The sequence below is a fragment of the Primulina tabacum genome, chromosome 4, assembly GCF_025594145.1.
Source record: "Primulina tabacum isolate GXHZ01 chromosome 4, ASM2559414v2, whole genome shotgun sequence".
Classification (NCBI taxonomy): domain Eukaryota; kingdom Viridiplantae; phylum Streptophyta; class Magnoliopsida; order Lamiales; family Gesneriaceae; genus Primulina; species Primulina tabacum.
In genome coordinates, this window is record NC_134553.1 from 6,145,334 (window position 1) to 6,171,131 (window position 25,798).

Genomic DNA, 25,798 nt, shown 5'->3' on the forward strand with positions numbered 1-25,798 from the left:
ATATTCATCACTTATAAAAATCATGCATATACGTAAATTTCTTTAAAATCAAACATGCATCATATTTTCATATTTCCTTAAAAATCATGCAACCACTCCTAGCCCACCTGGGGACCCTTATAGACCGACCTAAGCACTGCCCTCGGCCCCATGCACGCGCACCCCTCGGTACCTCAAGAAAACAGCCTATTTAGTCACCGTTTCGTCCTAGATCGACTCCAAGTTCTTGGACTCCCTTCTACCCGAGGCTAGCCATGCATGGACCTCCCCTAGGCCTCGGTTTGGACCCTCCTGGACCATATCATGGTCTGGTTCAGCCCCTCCTGGCCGTGCTCCCTTTTTCTCCTCACCCGCTCAACCATAAACTCTAGCACTTGTAGAGACCGGATCGGCCCCCACCATAACTCGACTAACTCTCGACTCTAGCACCTTGACACCTTAGATCTCGGCGTACACGGTCCTTAAAAGCTTGTATCTAGCAGCCCTTGCACGAAAGTCAAGAAGAAACGTGAGTACATGTCAAACGTATGCATATTCCGGGACAAAACTATGCCAAAAATTATATAACATAATATTTCTATGCATTCCTAATGCAAACACACACACATCAGCATATAATAGTGTGAATGAAAAGAAAAAGGATTTAAGGCGTGCTTTTGCGATTAAACGCTCGAAACTCTTGAGTAATTCGTGTAGAACGTGCACCAGAGCGAAGGGGGAGGATTTCTTTGAAAAACTAGAGAGAAACTCAAAGGGCTGTTGTATTTTTCGAGAGGGTGCTGCTGCTGAATGAGGGAGGGGGCGGCCAACATGTATAAATTAGGTTTAGAGTTCAATTAAGGAGATTAACTTATAATATTAAGTATTAATGAGCTCTTAATTAAAATTAAAAATGTTAAAAGGATTTTAGGTCCATTACGTAATAAAATACTCCCATTAAGCCCAAAAACATTCTCGAAAAATATTTCGTTTAGGTGTGTTTTTGAAAATATCGTCTGAACCCACAAAACGTGCCCCGACTTGCTAAATTTTACATACTAGTTTAAAATATGACCCGACGAGTAAAAATATTCTACCAAGGCTCATTTTTGAAAATCTCAATTAATTTCATCATATATTAAATAACTAAAAGTAATTATTTAATAGAAATATTTTTCTTTAATTATCTTTGGTTTCCATTCCTCGTTCGAGTGCCAAAAATTATTAAAAACTCTTATGAATGAAACTTTAATAAACCAAGAAATAAATCGTATGTTCATGCAATAATCGTGCAATAAAATAATTAAACACATATTTGTAAAACTCTAGATTATATACAGTTAAGCTAGTTAAATTAAGTAGTTAGAATTTTCACACCTTCTGTGTATTTTACCTATCATTGCACATTACACGTATACATACACAAAGCAAACGCACCGGCCTTCCAAGGCAGAGTCACAAGGACATTTTGGTAAATCTCGCGCAGTTGACAGTTCCGCAGTCTGGTTGCTCCCATATAGTAGGATTTGCATCCAAATCCCATATGGTATTACCTTGGTCTACTGCATTGCATTCTTTTTCCACTGTAACTCTCCTCCGTCCACTTTTCACACACTGTCCCGCAGTAATTACATATTATCGTATCAAACACATTAATAACCAGTGATATTCTTACACACTAGTGTATGTATATATACATGTATATGTGGAGAGAGAGTGAGTTAGAAGGGGTCCGGTGAAAGGTAAAAGAGTCGGGTACGTTCTTTCAAAGTTAGGTCGGAGATGGCGACTAAATGGATGAAATCTTTGCATTGCAAATCGAAAGCGTTAGACGACGTCGTCCATCACCGGAGTTCAAGCACCAAAACTCACTCCCATTTGTTGTCCAACTCTTCCAGTTGCAAAAACAGCGTTCGGAATCTCAGAGACGTTGTCGAAATCACCAAACAATCAAAATCCAAGATGCTCAAGCGACAGAAGAGACGACCTCAGACACCGCCACCGAGAAGACCCGTCGCGAGAAATCCAGAACCCGGTTTACATCCCCCTGATAGGACGCGTCCCAGCAGCACCGAGTCATCGTTTTTTCCATCTCTCACAGAGCTACCCGAAGGCCACGCCTCGCGTAATGTGGTGGAGATAATATTCCACACCAGCTGGGGGGACAAGCATTTCTCAAGTCGGGTCGAAATGGTGTTCAAGATCCACAATTTGACACGTACTATAGCCCGGTTCGAGGAATACAGAGAGGTGGTGAAATGCAGAGCAAGCTGCAGCACCGTGGGTGGCGACGGTCGTGAGGACCACGCGCGATCCGTAGCCGATGGGAATGAAATGATGAGATTTTACTGCCTGGGCACAACCGCTCCCGGCGGCACGTGCGTGGGCGGAAGCGACATTTTATGGGCTTTCCACGGCGGCAAAGGGGCTGCTGCCGTTTGCACATTTTCTGGCAGCGGAGTGGCTCATGAGAGTGCGGGAGGCGGAGGGGGGAGGCGGGCCATGCTTGTATGCCGGGTCATAGCGGGTCGGGTCCGCAAGCAACTGGATTATGAGTCTTTGATCGACGGGGGAAACAGATTCGATTCGGTAAGTGGGGAAACCGGTGGATTACTTGTGTTTGATTCACGCGCCTTATTACCCTGCTTTCTTATCATCTACAAATTGTAAAAAAAAAAAAAAAAAAACTAACTTCATTTGTAAGTTCAGTTCTCACTTTGCTCTGTTTCAGATCAATTCTTGCGGTGAGAGAAAGATTGTATTTCGAAGAAATTAATATAAAGTTTGATTTTTTATCTCAATTTTTGCAAGATTATATTCTGTATATTGTACATGTTTTCTTCTCAACCCCATAAAAATTTAACGTCTGTAATAAAGCCAAATATTAGCAATTATTGCATCCAAATTTAACTTTCTGGATTATCTGACACAATTGATGAAGGGGATTACCATACAATGGGGTGAGTAGATATTTCGTTTTGGTTTAGTATAAGACGATAGATTGATATATCAACTAAAAACAAAAAAATAGAATTTATCAGTAATTTTTTTTATCTTACAGTGAGATGATCTGTCAATTATTTTATTCAAACAAGGTAAAAATTTGTGTGAGACGGTCTCACGGGTTAGATTTTGTAAGACGGATCTATTTTTTGAGTCATCCATGAAAAAGTATTACTTTGTATGTTAAGATTATTATTTTTTATTGTGAATATCCTTAGAGTTGACTCGTCTCACAGATAAAGATTTGTGAGACAGTAAGACAATCTCACGGAAGATTTCCTCCGGGTATAGAACTCGGTTCGTTTATAACAGAATCTCCATATTTCTGCCGGCAATTATTTGCCATGTGCATCAAAATCTTTAGACTAGAATATCGATTTGCAAGTGGTGAGTTTTTTTGGTCTCCGAATTGTTCAAATTTTATTTTTATACTGTTGGAACATCCCTATGAAACATCCATTGGGATTATTTTATATGATATTATATATGGTAAACAATTAATTAAGTTGTCAAATAACGACTTAATAACTAGATATGCATGAATAATAGTTGACAATTATCTTATTTTCTTGTGGCTATTGATCGAAATACAAGTGTGGGATTTATTCTGATTTTTTTTATTTAAAAAACAAAATTAAGTTATATTCATATCTCTATTGTAATTTTTATTATAATAGTTCAATACAATAATCATTTTCAGACTCCTAATTTTGTCCGATTGGATTATTCGTTGTTGTTGACCAGCTAATAATTTGAATTTTATTTTATCGATGAAGAAGTTACGAATTTATTTTTATATAGTCATGTCCTGTTAATTATATATAACATAGTCTTGTAACACAAGAGAGTTTTATTTACATTTATGTTCATAACACTATCTTATCTAATTAACAAATATGAGGTAAATTTACCCTTCTATTAACTTTTTGAGTAGGTCTCTTGTGAGACGGTCTCACAAATTTTTATTTATGAAACGAGTCAACCATACCGATATTCACAATAAAAAGTAACACTCTTAGCATAAAAAGTAATATTTTTTTTATAGATGATCCAAATAAGATATTCGTCTCACAAAAAACGACCCGTGAAATCGTCTCACACAAGTTTTTGCCTAACTTTTTTGAGTATGTCTCTTGTGAGACGATTTCACGAATTTTTATCTGTGAAACGAACCAACCCTACCGATATTCACAATAAAAAGTAATACTATTAGCGTAAGAAGTAATAATTTTTCATGGATGGCTTAAATAAGAGATCTGTCTCATAAAATACGACCCGTGAGACTGTTTCACACAAGTTTTTTGTTTGACTTTTTTTTATGTTGTAGAATTTTGATTTATCTTAAAAAATCTAAATAAAAAACATTTTTTTTTACATAAACCAAAAAATTTATTTTTAAAAAAACAACTAAAAATTTAAAATTTTACCATAATATTTTTGCCATACAAATCTAAATATAAAATGACAATGTTTTTCCCAAATTTTAACAGAAAATATAAAATAGTAACGTGGAGTTATTGTCATGAAATCGACATTTCTTCTTACCCGACATGTGATGAAATAGTACTACTACGCTAGATTTGGTATCTTTTGAGCACGGAATGTGGTGCGCCGATACACATGCTTGAAAATACAAACAAGACATTTCACCCCATCCGAACCTGTTTTTTTTACAACACAGGTATTTCTTTTGTATCATGACCATCTAACTAATGATACTTTGGCACCGTCTCTGCAGACAATCTTTTAAATTTCTTTGATTTTAGCAAACAGATTATAATTTAATATAGTGCTTATTTCACTTGTGTCAAACTCCCAGTACATTTTAGCATAGAACTATATACAAATAGGAACAGTGTTGGAAACAAGAAATGATTGGACTTGAACCTCATAATTGAGACATATGCCTCAGAATAAAAGAACATGGATGTATCATTAATACATAAGCAACATTTCAAACAAACATTTTACCCACAAATACCTACTCTGGCATATGAATAATCATGGAGAAATGAAATGGGGAAAGGGAAGATTTCCAAGCGACAGCCCAATCAATAGAGCAGCGGAAAAAGTTCTATTGTGACTCCACAAGGACATAAACCGGCTTCCCATTTAACCGCTCCCGTCCCTAAAATAGAAATTCAAGGAATGAATAACATGAACGATGCATAACATATATCGATATGATTTAACTTTCAAATTTAAGTTGTTATTATAAATTTTTTTATAGTTGTGAAATTTTATTCATTTTTAAAATTTCTTGTTAAATATTCTTTTTAATTAAATTCGAAATTATTATCATTTTTTTTTTAAAAAAAGGTAAGGGTCAAACATGAACCAGAAACAACCGAACATTAATGTTTTTGCTTGGTCACAATAGGAACTGGTCGGGATTTCACCCCTGGTGTCCAAACATAGGTTGAGCATCATCCTAAGAGCCCGACCTGTGAAGTAGAAAATGAGGCACTTTGGTCCGGAAAAAGACAAGGTGATTGACGCACAAGTTCGGGAATTGTTGCAAGCCGAGCACATTCAAGAGATACAATTTCTTACATTGCTCTCGAATGTGGTGTTGGTTCCCAAAACTATGGGGAAATGGAGAATGTGCGTGGATTTCAGGGATCTCAATAAAGCTTGTCTTAAGAATTGTTATCCTCTTCCCCGGATCGATCAGCTGGTGGATTTCACTTCTGGTTTCGAGTTGCTCTGTTTTATGGCTAAAGCGGATCAAGACAAAGCCAGTTTTATTACGTCTGGAGGCACATTTTGCTATGTGATCATACCTTTCGAATTGAAAAATGTCGGAGCAACGTATCAGCGCCTAATGAACCGGGTCTTCATGAAGCAGTTAGGCAAGAACATTGAAGTTTATGTAGATGACATCCTGGCCAAGTCCCGAGAGATTTCCTGTTTTATTCCCGACTTGGAAGAGACATTTGCTACGCTTCTACAGTATGAGATTAAGCTCAACCCGGCCAAATGCATCTTTGGGGTAAAAAGTGGGAAGTTTTTGGGTTTCCTAGTTACAGATCGTGGAATTGAAGTAAACCCTGAAAATTATGCCCTCCCCTCGATCTATCCGTGAGGTACAAAAGTTAACTGGAAGAATTGTCGCTCTTTCCCGATTCATCTCTCAGTCTGCGCACAGGAGTTATCCTTTCTTTCAGCTCTTACAGAAGTCTCAGAAATTTGGCTGGGATGAAAAGTGTGAACAAGCATTCATGGATCTCAAGAATCATCTAGCAGACCTTCCAATTTTGGTAAAGCCCGAGCCCGGGGAGAAATTATTTATTTACTTATCCACCACGGAGTACGCTCTCAGTTCTGTGCTTATCTAGTAGGAGAATTCCAAACAGGAAGCATGTATATTATGTCAACCACGCTCTCAAAGGAGCTGAGCTCATATACAGTGAAGTAGAGAAAATAGCTTTAGCCTTGGTAATGACTGCTCGGAAGTTGAGGCCCTATTTTCTCTCTTATCCAATCGTTGTTCTCACCAACAGCCCTTTGGAGAGGATAACGACTCACCCTGAGGTCTCGGGAAGGATGGTAAAGTGGACAATGGAGCTAGGGGAGCACAATATTGAGTATAGGCCTCGGATTGCCATTAAAGCACAAGCCCTGTCAGATTTTCTTTCAGAAATGATTCAGACGGGCGAAGAAGAAGTATGGAAAGTGTTCGTAGATGGAGCAGCATGTCTGGCTGGATGCGGAGTTGGGGTGATGTTGATAGCATCCTCGGAGAAAAATTAAGTTGGCCCTGAGAATCGATTCTCGGGTCACTAACAATGAAGCAAAATACGAGGCTGTCCTCGCTGGCATACGAGCTGCCTAGGAGATCGGAGCCTCCCGAGTCGTTCTTTACTCGGACTTGCAGTTGGCCACCTGACAAATAAAAGGAGTTTATGAAACCAATGATGAAAAGATGCTCAAATAGTTGAAACTCATTATAACCCAGGCAACATCCCTAGTTGATTGGAGCATTGAACAAATACCCCGAGATGAGAATGGTGAAGCAAATACTCTGGCAAAAATGGCTGCCTCCTTGTTTGATGTCAGCACCCGGGAAGTATTACATTTCACCTGGCTGGTTCTCTCTAACAATGAAGATGTGCCGCCAACCCGGGAAAATTCATGGATGACACCTCTTATTGAATTCATAACTCATGAAAAATTACCTGAAGACCAAGCCCAAGCTCGGAAGATCAGAAAACAAGCTCTCATGTTTCGTTCTTTTGAATAATATTTTGTACATGAGATCATGCCAAGGGCCTTTATTAAAATGTTTAGTCAAGGAAGAAGTAGAGTATGTCCTCCGGGAAATACATGAGGGGTGTTGTGGGGAACATTTTGGGGGAACGACGTTGGATGAAAAGCAATGTTGGCTGGATTTTGGTGGCCCAGCATAAGCCAAGACTTTTTTCGAGTGATTCGAGCATGTGAAGGATGTCAGCATCATTCCAACTTTCAGCACAGCCCGACCACTCCGATGAAGCCTATTTGGGCATCATGTCCTTTCGATCAATGAGACATGGTTATTGTTGGTCATTTCCCAGTAGCTCGAGCTCAAAAGAAATTTCTCATGGTGGCAGTAGATTACTTCTCCAAATGGGTGAAGGTCGAGCCTCTGGCTAAAATTATTGTGTTGAAGTTTCTATGGAAGAATATTGTTTGTCGATTCGGGATCCCCAGAAGATTAATCTCAGATAACATAAGGCAATTTTAAGGAAAAAAATATCATCCTGGTGCCAAATAATGAAGATAAATCAGTCTTTCACCTCAGTTGCCTACCCTCAAGCAAATAGGCAGACTGAGGTGACAAACATAATTATTGTGCAAGTTTTAAAAACTCGACTGCAAGAAAAAGGCAAAGACTGGGTGGAAGAGCTGCCTAGTTTTCTCTGGGCATACAGGACTACAACACGAATGACAACTCAAGAAACTTCTTTCAATCTTGTTTATAGTTCTGAGGTAGTATTACCCGTAGATATTGGGCAATATTCTCCCCGGTAGAATCTTACTCAGATAACAATTATCAAACTAGGGCAATGAAATTAAATTTGTTGAAAGAGAAGAGAGAAAGAGCGATGATCTGGTTGGAGGCTTATCGAGGCCGGTCATACAGTCATATAATAAATGCTTCCGGATACAAGATTTTCAGATTGGGGATTTAGTTAAGAAGAAAGTGAATCCAGCTGGAGATGTGGGAAATTAGAACCTCGTTGGGAGGGTCCTTTCAAATCATTTGAAAATTTAGTAAAATTAGAAGCTTGTTGAGATGTGGGCACATGTCATCATGACATCAGTCTTACCTGCTTGAGAATGTGAAACAACAAAAATTTTCCATGACCGGGAACAAGAGAGTGATCAGGACAACGAGAAAGCCTCTAGCCCGACTATTTAGAGAGGAAGTGGTGATACCCCCACGAGGCCCAGGTCATGAGTATTAGGTGATCCCAGGTCATGGATCAGGTCATGATAAGTTTTGGGCCAATCCGACAAATAGTCGGGCAAATGAATGCCCGAGACATCATCCCCCGGTTTACCTGAAGCCCGGGCTTCCAGACGAGTTCCCGGGTGATAGCCTTCTACAAGGGTTACCTCGATAATAGCATCCCACTCGAGTGCACAAGTATGTGATACTTTATCTTGGTAGTCATTACTGACAAAATCGCATGGATTTGACAAGGCGAAAGGGACAGTTTGGCGTGTAAGAAAAACAGGGTACGGACAACCATCTTATTATAATTAATAAGTGAACACTGAAAACAAAGTCTTCATTGATTTTTTTTCCTATAAATATCATGTTTGTTTAAACATTAAGACATTAATTGACATATATCTTTGCCCATATCATTTATCCTCTAGAATATAAATCACTTATACACCATTCTCTTTACTACATTAGTTTTTTCGTTCACCTGCTAACTTTAGCATTGGAGTGGCCATACCGAAAATCTTTTCGACGCCCATTCACGTGGTTATCTTCGTGTTTGTAGGACATCACCAGCTTTTCTCGGGAGAAAAATTTATGGTTTGGACACATCTCGCTGTGCTCTCATCCCTCATTATTTGCATAACCCGACCCGGTAAAATTGCTCACGCATCTTGCACCCATTTTTACCCAGTCACGTCAAGTAGTAACAAACTATTTCATGCATAAGATTGAGGGGATCAAAATTCTTTTCTGACTTCAATTTTAGAAACCTAAAATAAAGTTAACCCACTAGTAAGAAAACGCTAGTAGCCCACTACATTTTGCACAATTTTCTTATTGTAGTAGATACTGATGAACAAATTATTGATAAGAGGTCTGTGAGAGCTCATAGAAAAGTTAGAGCCGCAGAAGATTTATTCCCAATTGACGAATTTGAAAGTGGTCGACATGGAATTGGCGATAAGATGCAGGATAGTACAAGAAATGAGGGAAGACTATGTGCATGATGAATATATTTTATATGCAACTTTGATTTGATATCGCAAAATTGTGTGCGTATATAAAGTGCTGCTATCTTCGCACAACAAACTTGAAACTTTAAAAGCTAGCGCTGTTTTCAGTCTAACGAGAAATAAATCCCGACGTTGAAGAAGTTGAAAATGTTTGCTGTAGGAGTTGCACATTACCAATATGAATTGGATTGACATATGAGGACAAGGATGTAAAATGCCCAATTTCCCAACATTAGGGACCAAAACTCCTGAACCTCAAAGTAAGAATCTGGGATGGAATATTGAACCAACATAGCTTGAGTGAGAAAGTAGAAGAATTACCTTGAGACCTGGTATCTCAATGACACAGGCACATTCGAGCACTTCAGCTCCAGCGCGTTCTGATGAACAAGAATTTCACAACTCAAATCAATCCAAGCACAATTCATGCAAAGAGATAAAATGTTATCATGTTTGAGAATGGTAAGATCCAGACAAACTGAATGTTCATCACACACGCAGGTTGAAAGCAGCGACCACAACATTATGCTAATTAGACAACACCATTAGTCGATACAAAGAATGTGTTCTCCAGGACTTAAGTGTACAACTCAAATCAAACCAACCTGAGTTCAGAGCTAAATCGACTCAGTGATAACGCAAATGCTTGTGTTTAACTGTTACTTTCTTCTCATGGCATAGAACGTGATTAAACACACTTTATGCATGACCTTTTTTTTCAGAAATTTTAAATAATATATTAAATTTCAAAAGAACAAAGGTCGTGCTTGGATATCAAATCCATTATTTCGAATTACTTGGCCTGTTTGGATGAACAAAATTCAAATTAATGTTAAATACACTCTACATCAAGTTAATAGATTTCAAATACACCCTTGATAGGTAGCATTTGAAAAACATTCCTTAAATTCTTCCCCTGATCAAATATATTGGACTCTAGCCGAAATTTAACTTGGCGTGCATAGGACCTGGCTTATAAAAATTATGCCTGGTTCATAGCCATCACGTGGTTTGACTTCTATAAACCATATCTAGTTTTTTTTGAGCCAAAACGAAGACCTTGCCCTATTACAAGGGAGTTGATCTTTTTATAAACAAAAACGAGAAAATATACGGTTCGGAAAAATTCTTCTATTATAACCAGGTAACTCAGAATCTGACATGGATTCTCATGTTTTAACTAAAAGAAAAACAGAAAGAGGACAAACTGACCCTAATGCCCAATACACTAGCCAAAACTCTCAGGTCAACCTAGATTGAATACTTCAATATCTATTGAATAACAATGAAGCAAGGATTGGGCATATACATTGAGTTAAAGTAAGTTGACACATGGGAACGTTGAAATTTACTTGTGGATGTCTTAAATACAAAATAATGTCAAATCCACAAATAAGCATGATCAAGATAGCAGTGTACCTAATAAGTTCATGGCTGCACAAAGTGTGCCACCTGTTGCAATTAGATCGTCGACTACTATGGCAAGCTCACCGGGCTCCACTGCTCCAACATGCATCTCAAGACAATCGCTTCCATATTCCAAGTCGTACTCTTGCCTGAAAACTTTACCTGTAATAAAAAATAATGATAATATAGTGGAAATTGAAGCTACTATTATGATAAGATCCAAAACTTACAAATATTATTGTGTGTTACAAGTACACAGTAAGTTTGAAGTATGAAGTAAGTTAACAAAATATGGTTTTAAATCTAAAAGGCACTAAGCAACCCAAAATCATGCACTTTATCAGGGGGGATTCAGATGTCCAAGCGAGAAAACATCTAAAAATAACATCAGGTCCATTATTTCATTAACCAAATAATCTAACAATTCCATTGAATATGCCACAGTAAAGTACTTCTGCTAACACAAGGAAACTATATTGGAAATATTACCTGGCAGTTTCTTTGGCTTTCTCAATGGGACAAACTTTGCTCCAATTGCTAATGCAATAGGAGGACCAAATATAAATCCTCGTGCCTCGATCCCTGAGTGGTAAAAACTTACATGAAAAAGGAGACAAAAAAGATGTGCCACCATTGTCAGTGCAGAGAGACATGGCAGTGATATCAAGATCGAAAAAATGAGAAGAATATGGATAGCAAATTGGAACTTTACCAAAAACTTCACATTTTAATACATTAATTTGGCGGTTAACCATTTAAGATCCCTCATTAGCTAGAATAATTAAGTAAATGCAGGATTGTAAATATTATCATCAAATATATAAAACTCACGAGAGAGAAAAAAATGTTTTGCAGACAGGGCATCAATGATAGTAGACAGTTTTATAACAATACAGAACTTGCTAGCCTACATCAATTATTTATATTAACAAGTCCACTTGATTTATTAACAAAGCTAAGAAGTCCAAAAAAATGAACATGTTTACTTAATCTAAAAATATTATTTAGTAAATCCCCCTAGTGCGCAGCTAAAATAATATGCTTTTCTTTATTATTTCATGCTTTTGCTTCTGACAAGATACTACACACATTCAACTAACAGAAGCCTATACAACCAACTAGTAGTATCTTTTGAGTACAAAACTACTAAATTTCTGTGCAGTTCACATAAAGTTGGTGAGTTAAGATTCCGAAATGACTGAAACTTTCACAAATGTAAGAAGCTGACAATAACAGTAGATGCATGTAAAGACGAAAGGAGGAGCAGGCATAGGTGTAGATCAGCCTTAATTAAAATCTATGGGGTACAACACGGAAGGGTCTACCAACCAACAGAACAAAACATCAACAAACATAAATGTTCTCAGAGTATTATATAAAATAATGCATGGTAAGTGGACGGTTTTCATATGATAACATCATGACAAAGGTAACAGATAGTCAATGAAAACACCCTTAAAATAATACGGGTGTGATAATCTTAATTACATCATAACACCATACCTTTTTTCACTTGAATCCATATCGACAACATCGCGAAAAACGGAAAAAGATAAAACTAAGAAATGTAGCATCACTCATTGCTGCTTTTAAAAAGTTAATACATAAAAGTTTCATCAACCATTGTATAACAGTGGAACCATTACCAGTGGAAAGAGACAAAGGGGCAACTAAATAAAGTGGACTTTGGACATCCTGAACAATCTTTCCACCAATAATTGATCATCATTGTTTCTAAGTAAAACACAATGCCACTCAAATATAATCATACTTAACAATCATGATATTGTATTCCCATGTATTGAGGCTCGAAAGCAATACACCCAACAGTGCATCCCCATTACCACACCAAGATATTGCAAGAATTAATCAACAATAAATTAAATAGAATATAACAAAATAGAATAAAACAAAATATGAACGCGTCATTGCCGGGACCTACACCCTTATTACCAAATTTTGGGTTGTGGAAACACACACTACAGCAACAACCACAACCATGTAATCGTTAATCTCCAAATAAGATTGAGGCAGTTCATGCCCCATTTCATCACTCTGAACCTCTCGTATTCATTGTTCATGAAATAAATAATAAATAAATAAATATTCATCAAAACAGCCCCATTGTAGTCAACAATTAAACTTCCCCTACCAATACCCAGTTCCACAACTATTTACTGCAGAAGTTTGCTGTCATTTATCAGGGAAAAAGATACAGACATTAACCTTCCAAAAATAACTTCCATTAAGGTATCTTTCCACTCCAATCCATTCATGTAGCGAAACTATAATGAACAAGACCTACAGCTAGAGTGGATTGACTCGATGACAAACAAAAACCAGAGAGAAATTTCTGCCCGCCGTGGATGAAACTGCAAAATTTTAGTTCTAAATGGGACCACACAGCAAAAACAACAGTAAGAGAAGCGAAAGGAATGTAAAATTCGCAGGTAATAAATGAAAGAAGACAAAAATCAAACATGTACCAGCGACGACAGAAATGTTTTTGCTTTTATAGCGCTCAACGAACAAATCAACAGTGTCTTTGAAGGACTTCGGGTCGAGCAAAAGCGTAGTAATATCCTGAAACATTATCCCTGGCAGAACCCCATTAGAAAAACATCATCAGAAAACACGCCACGAAACGGGTGAAAAATGGAATCTTGAACCGGAAAAGCTCTCGGACAACACCAAGAAAACAAACCCATTCAAATAAAAAACAGAACCGCACGAAAGATGCGTAAACCTGGCTTCGGGAAGTTGGGTACAACGCGGATTGTCGATTGAATGGCAGGAATACGTGGATCATCGGCTTTGAAAGCTGACATTGTGCCCCGAAACAACAATAATCAACCCACAACTATGAATGTGTGGGCGTATTTTGTTTTTATCTCAGTCTCCTGGCTTTTGTGGGTATTTCAAGGGTGGGAACTGAGGGAAGAGAGTGAGAATGACAAGCGAGAGCAAAAGCTCAAGCCTTTCCATTATTATTTATAGAGAAGCGAGAGTGAAAATGTAGAGTTTATTTCATTTTCCCCCTCCAACTTTAGATTGATATCCTACCGCCCCTTCACCTACATATTATACCTTTTTTGCACACTGCAACACGAAATTTGGAATTAACAGAAACTAAAAATTAGTTCATTGCCACCATGAATTAAATAAACAAATAAACAGAGGGATTTGTGTGCTGCTGTATATTGTTTTTATTATCTTTGTACTGAAAGCTACCATCTGATTAAAAAAATCATAGAAAACGTTGTCCTCCACAGCCTGCATGTCCTTTTCTTCTCTTCTCTATTACATCTGATATGACATAACAAGTAACAAATGTGAAATCACTGGATGTTCTTCGACACCAGATGTGTTCCATTGGTTATGTCATACTTTATAAGTTTGATTTTTTAAAAAAATATATAAATAAAAAGAAAAAGAAAATGAATGGTGTGACATACAGTTGGGAATCAACACATAGGAAATCTTGGAAGATTTATCTTTGCCTGTTTTAGTTTTTGCATAACGTGGCTATCTCTTTCTTGGTATGTCACAAGTTGCTTTCAGAAAATCTAAACAATATTCTGTTGCCAATTCAATCTTTTTTAAATGATGGGTAATATTTGATAATCCATCCTTCATTAGGCTCTAATTTAATGACTTTATGATACTAGGGAAAAAAAAAGTAATTAATTTAGCTTTCACGTTTTAAAATCCATTTCCACCTTCGAATTTAAGTGATCAGTTAAAACCTTTCAAATCAAGTCTTTGTCTTTTTTACTCTTTCTCCGTTTGAGTGGATTTTTCAAAGTCTTGATTTTGCTCTTAGAATGTAGCTCAATTGTCGAATATATTTTGGTTGAATATGTTCGTAAAGCAACGATGAAAACTTGTGTGAGACGGTCTCACGATCGTATTTTGTGAGACGGATCTCTTATTTGGGTCATCCATGAAAAATATTACTTTTTATGCTAAGAGTATTACTTTTTATTGTTAATATCGGTTTAATTGACTCATGTTACATATAAAGATTCGTGAGAACGTCTCACAAGATATCTACTCAATAGTTAATTATTACAACATCTTGTTGTGTAATCGCATTATGCGGTTGTTTTATATATGATTATGACATGGTAATGGCTAGCACGCAACTTGTTGCTTTTATTTCATTTTCCTATTCATATAATTTGGTTTTGAAAGCAATATCGTATTTAGAATTAATTTTGTTATTTTATAATATGAAAATATTATATTTAAAGGTTTTGTAATTTTGGACTAATTTCACTTGATAGATTTATTCCTAGATAATTTATTCTTGGTAATTATCTTTATATAATGTATCTTTGGTATTTATCCTTAGATAAATTATCTTTGATTTATAATAGAATTTTATTCCTAATAAACTCTTGTTTCCATATTTGTATGATTGATTTTATGGGAAGATTATTAGGTTAAGATAGTGTTGAAATATATATATGAAATATTGAGAGAAGAACATTGTGCAGTTGTTGGAGCTTTTCTGAGCAGACATATGGTTCGGAGTTGAAGATTTTCATGTGAAAAATTGGTGTGATTGATTTACATACTTACCCTGTTGCTGATTGGTGTTGACGACACTCGAAGAACAACACTGTGTGAAGTGTTGGGTGAAGAGTGATTTCGTTTGGTTTTAAGCAATACATCTTTTAGTTTATGCATCTAGTATTTGGTTTGAGTTTTTTTTATGTATTTTAAGGGGGGACGTATTCAATGTAGGAGATTTATTGATTTTTAATGACTTTTGTAGATTTTAAAAGTCCATAGGTATTCAATTAAGACTTTTGCAAACTCTATAGAAGTCTAGCGGTATTCAAATAGACTTTCATAGAGTTTTAAAAAGTCAAGTGATATTCAACATTGACCTTTAAAAACTCTATAAAAGTCTTGAGGTAATAGACTTTCAATAACTTCATGGAATTCATTAACATACAAACATTAAAGCCTAATGTACAACTAATTGTCAAAAATTGTATTAGCCTCGCAACAACCATGATTTTTTAAATTCTTTTTAGCATTTTCAATTAATATGTCAGCTATGATATTTTTATACAAAATTGTATCCACACAATAATAAATAATATTATTTTCACATGTATATTATCAATTCAAAAAGAAGGTTACAGATTAATCAATTGATATATTTTTAAAAATTTTCAGACATGCATACAAACCCACATATATACACATATAAGAATTAAATTATTTAACTTTTAAATAAATAAATTATTTTATTATATTGCAAAACTATTTCAAACTGAATATGTTATATATGTCAATTAATTATTGGTTCAAAGAAATTAGTAAAAAATAATATGTTATAATTAAGTACAAAATTTATAAAATTCTATAAAAAAAATTCACAAAATTCTTTTAAAATCTTGCAAAAAAGTCTATATGAATCCACATAAATCTATTTATAAATATGTAAGATTCTGTAAAAGTCAATAAAAATCTATCAAATCAATAAAATCTATCATTTGAAAAAGTCATTAAAAATCATCAAAATTCTGAATTAAATACACCCCACTTAATTTCTTGGAGTGTCAAGAAATTTGATTTTGTTAATCTCACTAGTATTGTTTTATATAAACGATTTATATTTTTTCAGTTAAGTTTTGTCTTGAAGCATTGTACAAGTATTCGTACTTGTACATAATTTAATCTGACTTATTCTGGCTATTAAAGTTTATCTGTGTTAAATAATTAATTTTTGCTGCATGTTGTGTGCTGATGTTGACAACACTCGAGCACAACACTAACTTCTGATGCACACATCATAATTATTTTTTTTTTCTTTTATGATCAATAACAATCTTCCAGGTTTTACTTCACGTTTGAATGCAGAACTCAAATGAATATAAAGTCAGCAGGAAAATTATATCCAACAGAAAATACTGTGTGTTTTTAGCATGGACAGAGAATAATGTTGAAGTCGTTATTAAGCCAAATATGGTGTTAATATTAAATATATAATTTAAATTCGTTTTCATAAGTTGATTAAAAAATATGTTATTTTTTTTGTCGTATTTGATATAATTAATAGAATATATTACGAAGTTTTTTTTTTCTTTTGTCAGTTACGATGTGGCCTAAATCATTTAATGTTTATGTATTAAACGTCGGAGTGGTCCTGAACTATGGAGGTTGAATGAAAAAAAAGTTGTTGACCAAAACAAGTCGCTATATTAGATTAGATGCCAGAAAGGAAAATAAAATAAAAAAATGGTATAATGTAAATCTATACTTACATTTTTAAGTAATTGTTTGAAAGCAAAAACTTGGGTTACACGGTCTCACAGATCGTATTTTGTAAAACGGATCTCTTATTTGAGTCATTCATTAAAAAATATTATTTTTTATGCTAAGAGTATTACTTTTTATTATGAATATCGGTAAGGTTGACTCATCTCAGAGATAAAAATTCGTGAGAGCGTATCACAAGAGACTTACTCTTGTTTAAAATAAGTTTTAATGCTCATATGAAAATTAAAAAATAATGTATTATTATTGGTTTTTATTTTATACCAGAATGTTTCTTGAACAAATTTTTCATGTATAAATTGTATGATTTTTTTTTTGCGGGAAATTTGTATGGATATTTTAGGTTTTAATAAAAACATATATATGTTTTGTGCATAGATTAAGGGAAAAAAATTATTATTTTTAGTTTATTAAATTGTTCATTTTTTGGTTTTGATCGTTAACTTGCACAAACTTTTAGTTTTCAGCTATTTTTTCCTAATTGCTGATGTGGAAACATGACAAATCATCATTACCGAAATCACGTCTACATTTTTTTGTGTCACGTCGTATTTTTTAGTGCCTTTTCAATAATTAGTCCAAATTAGCCAAAAAGGAAGCATAATTTCAGCTACTTATTTTTAACGTTACAATTCAATTTAACTTTGAAAAAAAAAGGTGATATTAAATCCTATTTAAGAGCACAAGATTGATTGATTTTTTTTTTTGGGAGATAAAATTATTATTTCTCTGCACTTTTGATAGAAAAATCCAGCTGAACTTTGTAAAACATGGCAGAATCTAAGTTTTGGACCACCAAAATCAATCAATTCCTTAAGTATACCTTGTCCATATACATGAGATGAGATGACTAGATAAATTAAATTTGAGACGGTGAACTTGAATTTTTAAAAAAATATACAACAAAATTTTACATTTTTGCGTGGGATGATATTGAGACCACCAGAATGATTAAACGAAAAATTATATATAAAATTTTCTTCCGTTTTCGCTTGAATGGAGCGATTTTCCTTGTCGCTCTTCCGAATCATCCGTCCATGGGCTTCTGATGAATGAATGTGTAGATTGCATCTCAAATTTTCACATTTTAAATTATCAACAATGGAATGGATCCAATTTTATAAGCTTTCGTTATTGGTAAAAATTTGTGTGAAACGGTCTCACGGGTCGTATTTTGTGAGACGGATCTCTTATTTGGATCATCCATGAAAAAATATTACTTTTTATGCTAAGAGTATTATTTTTTATTGTGAATATCGGTAGGATTGACCCGTCTCACAGATAAAAATTTATAAGACCATCTCACGATAGACTTACTCTTCGTTATTTAGATAGGTAACATCTTTTTTCTTCCAACTTCATACGGTCTCATCAATATATCGGCATCCATTTTTAATTTACAGTTGAATGATTAGACACACAATAAACCTTTTTATTTTATTCAAATTTAATGCCAAACTAATTGAGGTCATATTAAAACTTTTATTTTCCATGAAGCTAATATCGATTTAATGAACAAAAAAAGGCGACACGAAATGGAATGCGGTTGGATCTCAAATGGTTTAGATTTTAAGACAATCAAAGGTTGAGATGATTTTTTAAGGAGAAAAAGGCTTAATCATTAGATAAATCCAACGAAACTACATCCATTAGCCAAAAAGAGTACAAAGTATCAAACCAACACGAAGGTGAAAGGTGGGACAAGGCAAAATGTGGGAGACTATGCGCTGCTCGATTAGCACAGCTGTTAACGTGACTAATACCATTAAATCTACAAGAATCAAGAAGATCCAATATGTTGAAAACTATTACTCCTTGATATTTTAGACAAATAGTCTGTGATGTCATCTCCTTGACAGCGACAATAGAATTTGAAAATAGCTACACACTATGGAAATGGCATTGCAAGGCTAGCATCATGCCAAAATGGATTGCATGAAGCTCTGCATCCACCACTAAACATGAGAAGCGACAACAAGATGTTGAGGCTGCGCAAATCATACTAAGGTAGTTACGAATAACAACACCCACACTACAAATACCAAGACTCTAAACTCACCACAATATTTTTTTGAATAAGATCTCGACTCCACGGAATGGATCGCCAAACATAAGAATGCTTAGGCCCTAAATGAGTAGTCATATATCATCATATTTAAAATAACGAGCTTTAAAAACCTGGGCCATAAGTGATGATGGATCACACAGATTATCCTCCAAACTTGTTTCGGCAAAAGAGTCCGATTGAAATCATAGAGGCTCTTGAATCCCATACCACCATACTGCTTTGGTCTACACATTTTCCTCCAACAAACCCAATGCAAACTCCAACTAGATGATTTAGAGTTCCACCAAAATTTAGAGCAACATTGTTCCAACTCATTACACAACGAAATAGGCAGCTTGAAACAAGACATTGCATACGATGGAATAGCCTGTAATACTGATTTAATGAGATTTTCTTTACCACTTGCATAAAATAGTTTAGAAGCCCATCCATTAATTTTTTTTAGTAATCTTTCTCGTAACCCGGTAAATTGAATCCTTTTACTCCTAAAAGAAAAGGTTGGTAGCCCAAATATAGCTCATGTCCTTTTATACCAAGGAATATAGGCATGTCTGCCATCCATATCAGAATAAATAGAGTTTTCCGAAAAGCCCTGCTAGTGGAAGATGACCTCCTAGAAGCACTTGGGCTGAATGTGAGTGCTAATTTTTCATAATTCACCTGTTGGCCAGACGCTTTTTCATAGATTTGCAAACATTTTCTAATATAAAAGAACTCTGTATTCATAGCACGAAAAAATGTAAGACTGTCATCTGCAAAGAATAAATGTGAAATAGAAAGGCATTGAGATGCAATCTTAACTCCTTGAAACCATTTATCATGCTCCGCTCGAGATAGAATAGTCGAAAGCCCTTGAACAGAGATAGCAAACAAATACAAAGATAAAGGATCCCCTGACGTAAACCACACTGAGGGATAATCTTACCATAAATAGTGATACTCACGGGAAATTTAGGGTCCGATCCACGCAAGCGTCACTAATCCAGACACGGGCTCCAAAATTACCCTGGGCCTGAAATCACAAATAAGACCGTTAGGAGGGGGCCAGGAGGGTATCCTCGCGTAGCCCCTCCGACGCTCAAGTCAGAGACTGAGGATATATGGGGGAGCAGCTAAGGGCGCTGCTGAAAATAATATAGTGAATCCAATAACTGAACACTCAAACCTGTTATTTATAGGAGAATACATGGGCCCTTGATGGGCTTGTCTTCCTTTTGAGCTAGGGATAGGCCAAGGGTAATGGGCCCATCCATGGGGTATCACCAGTCTCCCCTCCCGAGTCGAACTGAATCGTAGGTTCAAAGTTCGATTAGATGTGTTGTCCTCGGGTCACCGGGTACGAGTTGTGTATTTTCTTCCGGTCGTTTGTCAGTCTCCAAAGATTTGGAAACAAATTAAATCATATCGCAATCTTGTTATAGTTTTCTCTTCAATTCGTTCACCAGCTCTCCCCCCCATGCCCGAGTCCTCGCCTCGCTACCCTCGCCGAAACCCCATTCAAGCTCGCCCAGCCCCACGCATCCAAGCGCCCAGCCCCGTGCGCCGCGCTTCGCCATCCTCCCGCTCGCCCTGCCGAGCTCGCCCAGCCGAGCCCCCTGCCCCTCGTCTCCTGCCGAGAGCCCATCCGAGCCCCTCGCTCGCCCAGGCACCCAGCCTCGCGCGTCGCGCCTCGCCATCCTCCCGCTCGCCCTGCTGGGTGCCACGCTCGCCCCTCGCCCAGGCCCACACGCCCGCCTCGCCCGCCTCGCCGTCTCCCTGCCCAGCCGAGCTCGCCCAAGCCCACGCGCCAGCTCCTCGCCACGCTCGCCCCTCGCCCCCTCGCCTGCCAGCACCTCGCCCAAGCTTCGCCCTCGCCACCTCGCCCCCTCGCCTAAGCTCGCCCAGCCGAGCGCCCACGCTCGCCTAGCCAAGCACTCGCCCTCGTCGAGCGCCACGCTCGCCCAGCCAAGCTCTCGCCCGGCGCCCCCAGCATGCCTGCTCGCCCAGCCAAGCTCTCGCCCGGTGCCCCCAGCACGCCTGCTCACCCAGCCAAGCGCTCGTCCCCTCCGAGCGCCACGCTCGCCCCCGCAGAGCGCCACGCTCGCCCAGCCAAGCGCTCGCCCGGCGCCCCTAGCACGCCTCACGCCGCTCCACCCTCGCCCAAGTGCGCCTGCTCGTCCAGCGCCCCCCATCTCGCCTCGCACACCCGCTCAGCCCACAGCCACTCGCTCGCCTCTTCACGCTCGCCCAACGCATCGAGCGCTCGTCCAGTACGTTGAGAATTTTGATATATTCCCTTGCGAATGGTTGTGTGATTTCTGAAAAAATTATGGGGGCGTTGCCCCCACACCCCCACGACCTGACCAGGCAGGTCGATCCCCGTAAACTCTGCTCCCCGTAAACATCTTTTGTTATCGACTAACCAAATAAATTTTTCTCTTCCCAAACTTTGCTCCTCTGCTAGGCGATGTCTTAGCAGGAAAATAAAAACTCAACATCTCCACCCTCTAACTCCTCTGCTAGGTGACACCTTAGCAGGAAAAATAAATTTAATTCTCCTCATCCACTCTTCTCCTCTGCTAGGCGATGCCTTAGCAGGAAAATAACATTTTTCTCCTCTCAAACTCCGCTCCTCTGCTAGGTGATGCCTTAGCAGGAAAATAAAAATTCACTACCCCCACCCTCTAGCTTCTCTGCTAAGCCGGGTCTTAGCAGGAAAATAAAATTCAACTCCTCCATCTAACTCCTCTGCTAGGTGATACCTTAGCAGGAAAATTTAAATTCAACACCTCCACCCTCTAACTCCTCTGCTAGGCCGGGCCCTAGCAGGAAAATAAAATTCAACTCCTCCATCTAATTCCTCTGCTAGGTGATACCTTAGCAGGAAAATAAAATCAACACCTCCATCCTCTAACTCCTCTGCTAAGCCAGCTAAGCCGGGCCTTAGCAGGAAAATAAAATCAACACCTCCATCCTCTAACTCCTCTGCTAGGCGATGCCTTAGCAGGAAAATAAAGTCAACACCTCCACCCTCTAACTCCTCTGCTAAGCCGGGCCTTAGCAGGAAAAATCAAACTCTCACCTCATCATCTCATAACTCCTCTGCTAAGCCGGGCCTTAGCAGGAAAATAAAATAAACACCTCCACCCTCTAACTCCTCTGCTAGGCGATGCCTTAGCAGGAAAATAAAGTCAACACCTCCACCCTCTAACTCCTCTGCTAAGCCGGGCCTTAGCAGGAAAAATCAAATTCTCACCTCATCATCTCCTAACTTCTCTGCTAAGCCGGGCCTTAGCAGGAAAATAAAATCAACACCTCCACCCTCTAACTCCTCTGCTAGGCGATGCCTTAGCAGAAAATAAAATCAACATCTCCACCATCTAACTCCTCTGCTAAGTCGGGCCTTAGCAGGAAAAATCAAACTCTCACCTCATCATCTCCTAACTCCTCTGCTAAGCCGGGCCTTAGCAGGAAAATAGAATCAACACCTCCACCCTTTAACTCCTCTGCTAAGCCGGGCCTTAGCAGGAAAATAGAATCAACACCTCCACCCTTTAACTCCTCTGCTAAGCCGGGCCTTAGCAGGAAAATAAAATTCAACGCCCCCACCCTCTAACTCCTCTGCTAGGAGATACCTTAGCAGGAAAATAAAAATTCTTCTCTTCCACTCTGCTCCTCTCATCGTCGACTCTGCTCCTCTGCTAGGCGATGCCTTAGCAGGAAAATAAATATTCTCCACCTCAGCCTCTACTCCTCTGCTAGGCGATGCCTTAGCAGGAAAAATTTAACTTTTCTCCCCCCCACTCTTCTCCTCTACTAGGCGCAGCCTAAGCAGGTAAAATAAAATTCATATAATCCTCATAATACAAGAACAACCACGAACTTAATATAAGAACTTGGCTTTATTAAATATCAACTGATAACGTAAGACAAATTCAGGAACGAAATACATCAAAAATGAAGTAAAGATGTTATCTAAGGTGGTAAGCGTTCCCATGCCTCTTTAGAGCCTTACCCAGCGCATTCTCCAACTTTCCTCTCAGCTCCTCTTGTACCTCCACAGGACAAAGTTACCCATTTTGAAGCTTCTCCGAATGACTCTACAACTGCAAGACTGAGCTCAAGCTTCCATGCGAATGCTCGTGACTTCTCTTTTCTTCTTCCTTCACGATTCTTTCATAACAACGACGTGCGACTTTTTGGTCCCCGCACAGGACTCCAACTCCTCTTCCCACAGGAAACTTAAGCTTCTGATGATAACTGGAAGCTACTGCTCTAAAATCCTTCAGGGCTGGTCGTCCTAGAATTCCACTATACGCTGACTGGGTATCTACTACAGTGAAGGCTATCACCTTTGTTACCCGCCGAGGATCAGTCCCCAAGGATAGGGGAAGAACAATCTGACCCAAAGGCAAGATGACGTGTTCTGCAAACCCATACAGCGGGGTGGATACCGGCTCAAACTCAAATCCTCTCATCTTCATTTGATCCAACGTGCTCTTGAACAAGACGTTCACGGAGCTTCCATTATCAATAAATATCCTTGCCACATCATAATTGGCAATGGTGGCCGTCACCACCAAGGCATCGTTATGTGGAGTCACAACGCCCCGGAGGTCTTCCGGCCCAAAGCTGATGACGGGGTCTTGTGGTATATCTGCACCACTATATCTCAAAGTTCTCCAATTTTCTCCCATGTGCTTTCCGAGCTCGCCCAGAGTCTCCATCAGTAGCACCCCCCGAGATCATATGAATCATTCCTCTCGTAGGGTGGTTATCCTCATTCATTCCCCTCCTCGGTTCCACGAGCTCCTGAGGGACATCTTGACATCCACCTTCCCCTCTCTGCTCACCCATCCTCTGATTTATCCATGGAGGGCCTTGACCACGCCTAGGGGGCGAGCGAGACCTTTGTCGACTCCTTAATGAGGATCCTTCTCGTCTATCCCGTGAAGATAATCTAGCACTGTACCCAACCCTTCGCGACTTCTCCCACCTCCCCGCGGGCTCCCTCACCTCCATCACCTCGTCCCGACTCCTATCTAGGGGAACATGGGATGAGAATTGTCTTCTACTACTAGTTCTGTCTTCCTCTCTTTCCCCCGCACCCCTCTTCCTTCCTCCTTTCTCCGCTCCCTCAACTCTACTTCCTCCGGGCCGGCTCTCCATCCTTCTGTACCGTTGGGCATCTTCCAAGTTTACATATTTCTCAGCTCGAGCCAACAGATCATCATAGCTCAACGGAGGCTTCTTGACCAACGACTTGAAAAACTCCCCTCCCCTCAGTCCTTGTGTGAAGGCACTTATCATGATGTCAGGGGTAGCCGCTGGTATTTCCAGCGCTGCACTGTTGAAACGCTGGACAAATTCTCGCAAAGTTTCATTCTCTTGCTGTTTCATCACGAACAGGGTCAAATAATTTTTCTGGTGCCTCTTGCTGCTGGCAAATCTGTGCAAGAAAGTTGTAGCAAAATCGTCAAAAGACTGTATGGAGTTGGGCTGCAGGGTATTAAACCATTGCTGGGCTGACCTCACCAACGTGCCCAGGAACACCCTGCACCTGACTCCATCTGAATATTGATGTAACATGGCCGCATTCTCAAATCTCCCCAAGTGTTCCTCGGGGTCAGTATGTCCATCGTACTCTCCCACATTCGACTGTCGAAAAGTTGGAGGAAGTTCTTCTTCTAAAATGGCTAGTGAAAAGGGACTTCCTCTCTTGGGTGCCGGTGCTCTGCTTCCCAACTGCTGCCTCAACATCTGTATCTCCCTCCACATCTCCTCCATCTCCGGATTCTCCTCACTTGGGAGGGGTCGCGTCTCCTCCACCCTACTCTGACTGCCCTTCACATTCTCCTCTCGCTCCTGGCGAGCGGCCTGCTCTTCTGCAAACATAGACTCTTGATTCCTCTTCATGGCCTCATCCACTGTTCGAGTGATAAATTGGCCCAGCTGTTCCAGGGTCAAGTTTCCCACATTCTCATTGGGATGGGTTTGCTCGACCCTCGTCTCGTGGATGGGCTGCTCAGTTCTGGCCTCTTGACGAGGTTGTTCATGTCTCGTCTCAAGATGCGGTTGTTCTTGTCTTGTCTCAACATGAGATTGTTCGGGTCCCCTCTGAGGACGCGATGATGCCGAGGTAACTCTTCTACTTCCTTTCTTGCCTACCATCTCTACGTCTCAACTCAAGTGTTCCCACAGACGGCGCCAAGTGATACTCACGGGAAATTTAGGGTCCGATCCACGCAAGCGTCACTAATCCAGACACGGGCTCCAAAATTACCCTGGGCCTGAAATCACAAATAAGACCGTTAGGAGGGGGCCAGGAGGGTATCCTCGCGTAGCCCCTCCGACGCTCAAGTCAGAGACTGAGGATATATGGGGGAGCAGCTAAGGGCGCTGCTGAAAATAATATATTGAATCCAATAACTGAACACTCAAACCTGGTATTTATAGGAGAATACATGGGCCCTTGATGGGCTTGTCTTCCTTTTGAGCCTAGGGATGGGCCAAGGGTAATGGGCCCATCCATGGGGTATCAAATAGCATGATTAATTCGAATCGAATAAGCCAGTGACGAGGCACATCTGACAATTAGCTCCAACTTTCGAAAAAATA

The 25,798-nt window shown here is 39.0% G+C and overlaps 2 protein-coding genes across 2 annotated transcripts; one reads left to right on the forward strand and one right to left on the reverse strand.

Annotated features, from left to right (window-relative positions):
• Nucleotides 1-1,377: 1,377 nt before the first annotated feature.
• On the forward strand, nt 1,378-2,780 carry LOC142541495 (uncharacterized). The gene has a single exon (XM_075648025.1). It carries the CDS (start codon nt 1,762-1,764, stop codon nt 2,647-2,649), a length of 888 nt encoding a protein of 295 aa, XP_075504140.1. The 5' UTR covers nt 1,378-1,761; the 3' UTR covers nt 2,650-2,780.
• Nucleotides 2,781-4,844: 2,064 nt separating this feature from the next.
• LOC142542811 (adenine phosphoribosyltransferase 4-like) lies at nt 4,845-13,820 on the reverse strand. Its single transcript, XM_075649641.1, has 6 exons — nt 13,586-13,820; nt 13,326-13,436; nt 11,329-11,421; nt 10,852-11,001; nt 9,754-9,812; nt 4,845-5,110 (listed from the first exon to the last, which is right to left on the reverse strand). The coding sequence occupies exons 1-6, from the start codon at nt 13,665-13,667 to the stop codon at nt 5,057-5,059; spliced, it is 549 nt and encodes a 182-aa protein (XP_075505756.1). The 5' UTR covers nt 13,668-13,820; the 3' UTR covers nt 4,845-5,056.
• Between the last annotated feature and the right edge of the window lie 11,978 nt (nt 13,821-25,798).

Excerpts from the sequence above, each read along its gene's own strand:
- LOC142541495 (XM_075648025.1), top strand. The coding sequence starts at position 1,762 with ATGGCGACTAAATGGATGAAATCTTTGCATTGCAAATCGAAAGCGTTA.
- LOC142542811 (XM_075649641.1), bottom strand. The coding sequence starts at position 13,667 with ATGTCAGCTTTCAAAGCCGATGATCCACGTATTCCTGCCATTCAATCG. Across the intron at positions 11,002-11,328 it reads AAAGCCAAAGAAACTGCCAG|GTAAAGTTTTCAGGCAAGAG; the intron begins GTAATATTTCCA and ends TTTTTATTACAG. Across the intron at positions 9,813-10,851 it reads TGCAGCCATGAACTTATTAG|AACGCGCTGGAGCTGAAGTG; the intron begins GTACACTGCTAT and ends CTTGTTCATCAG.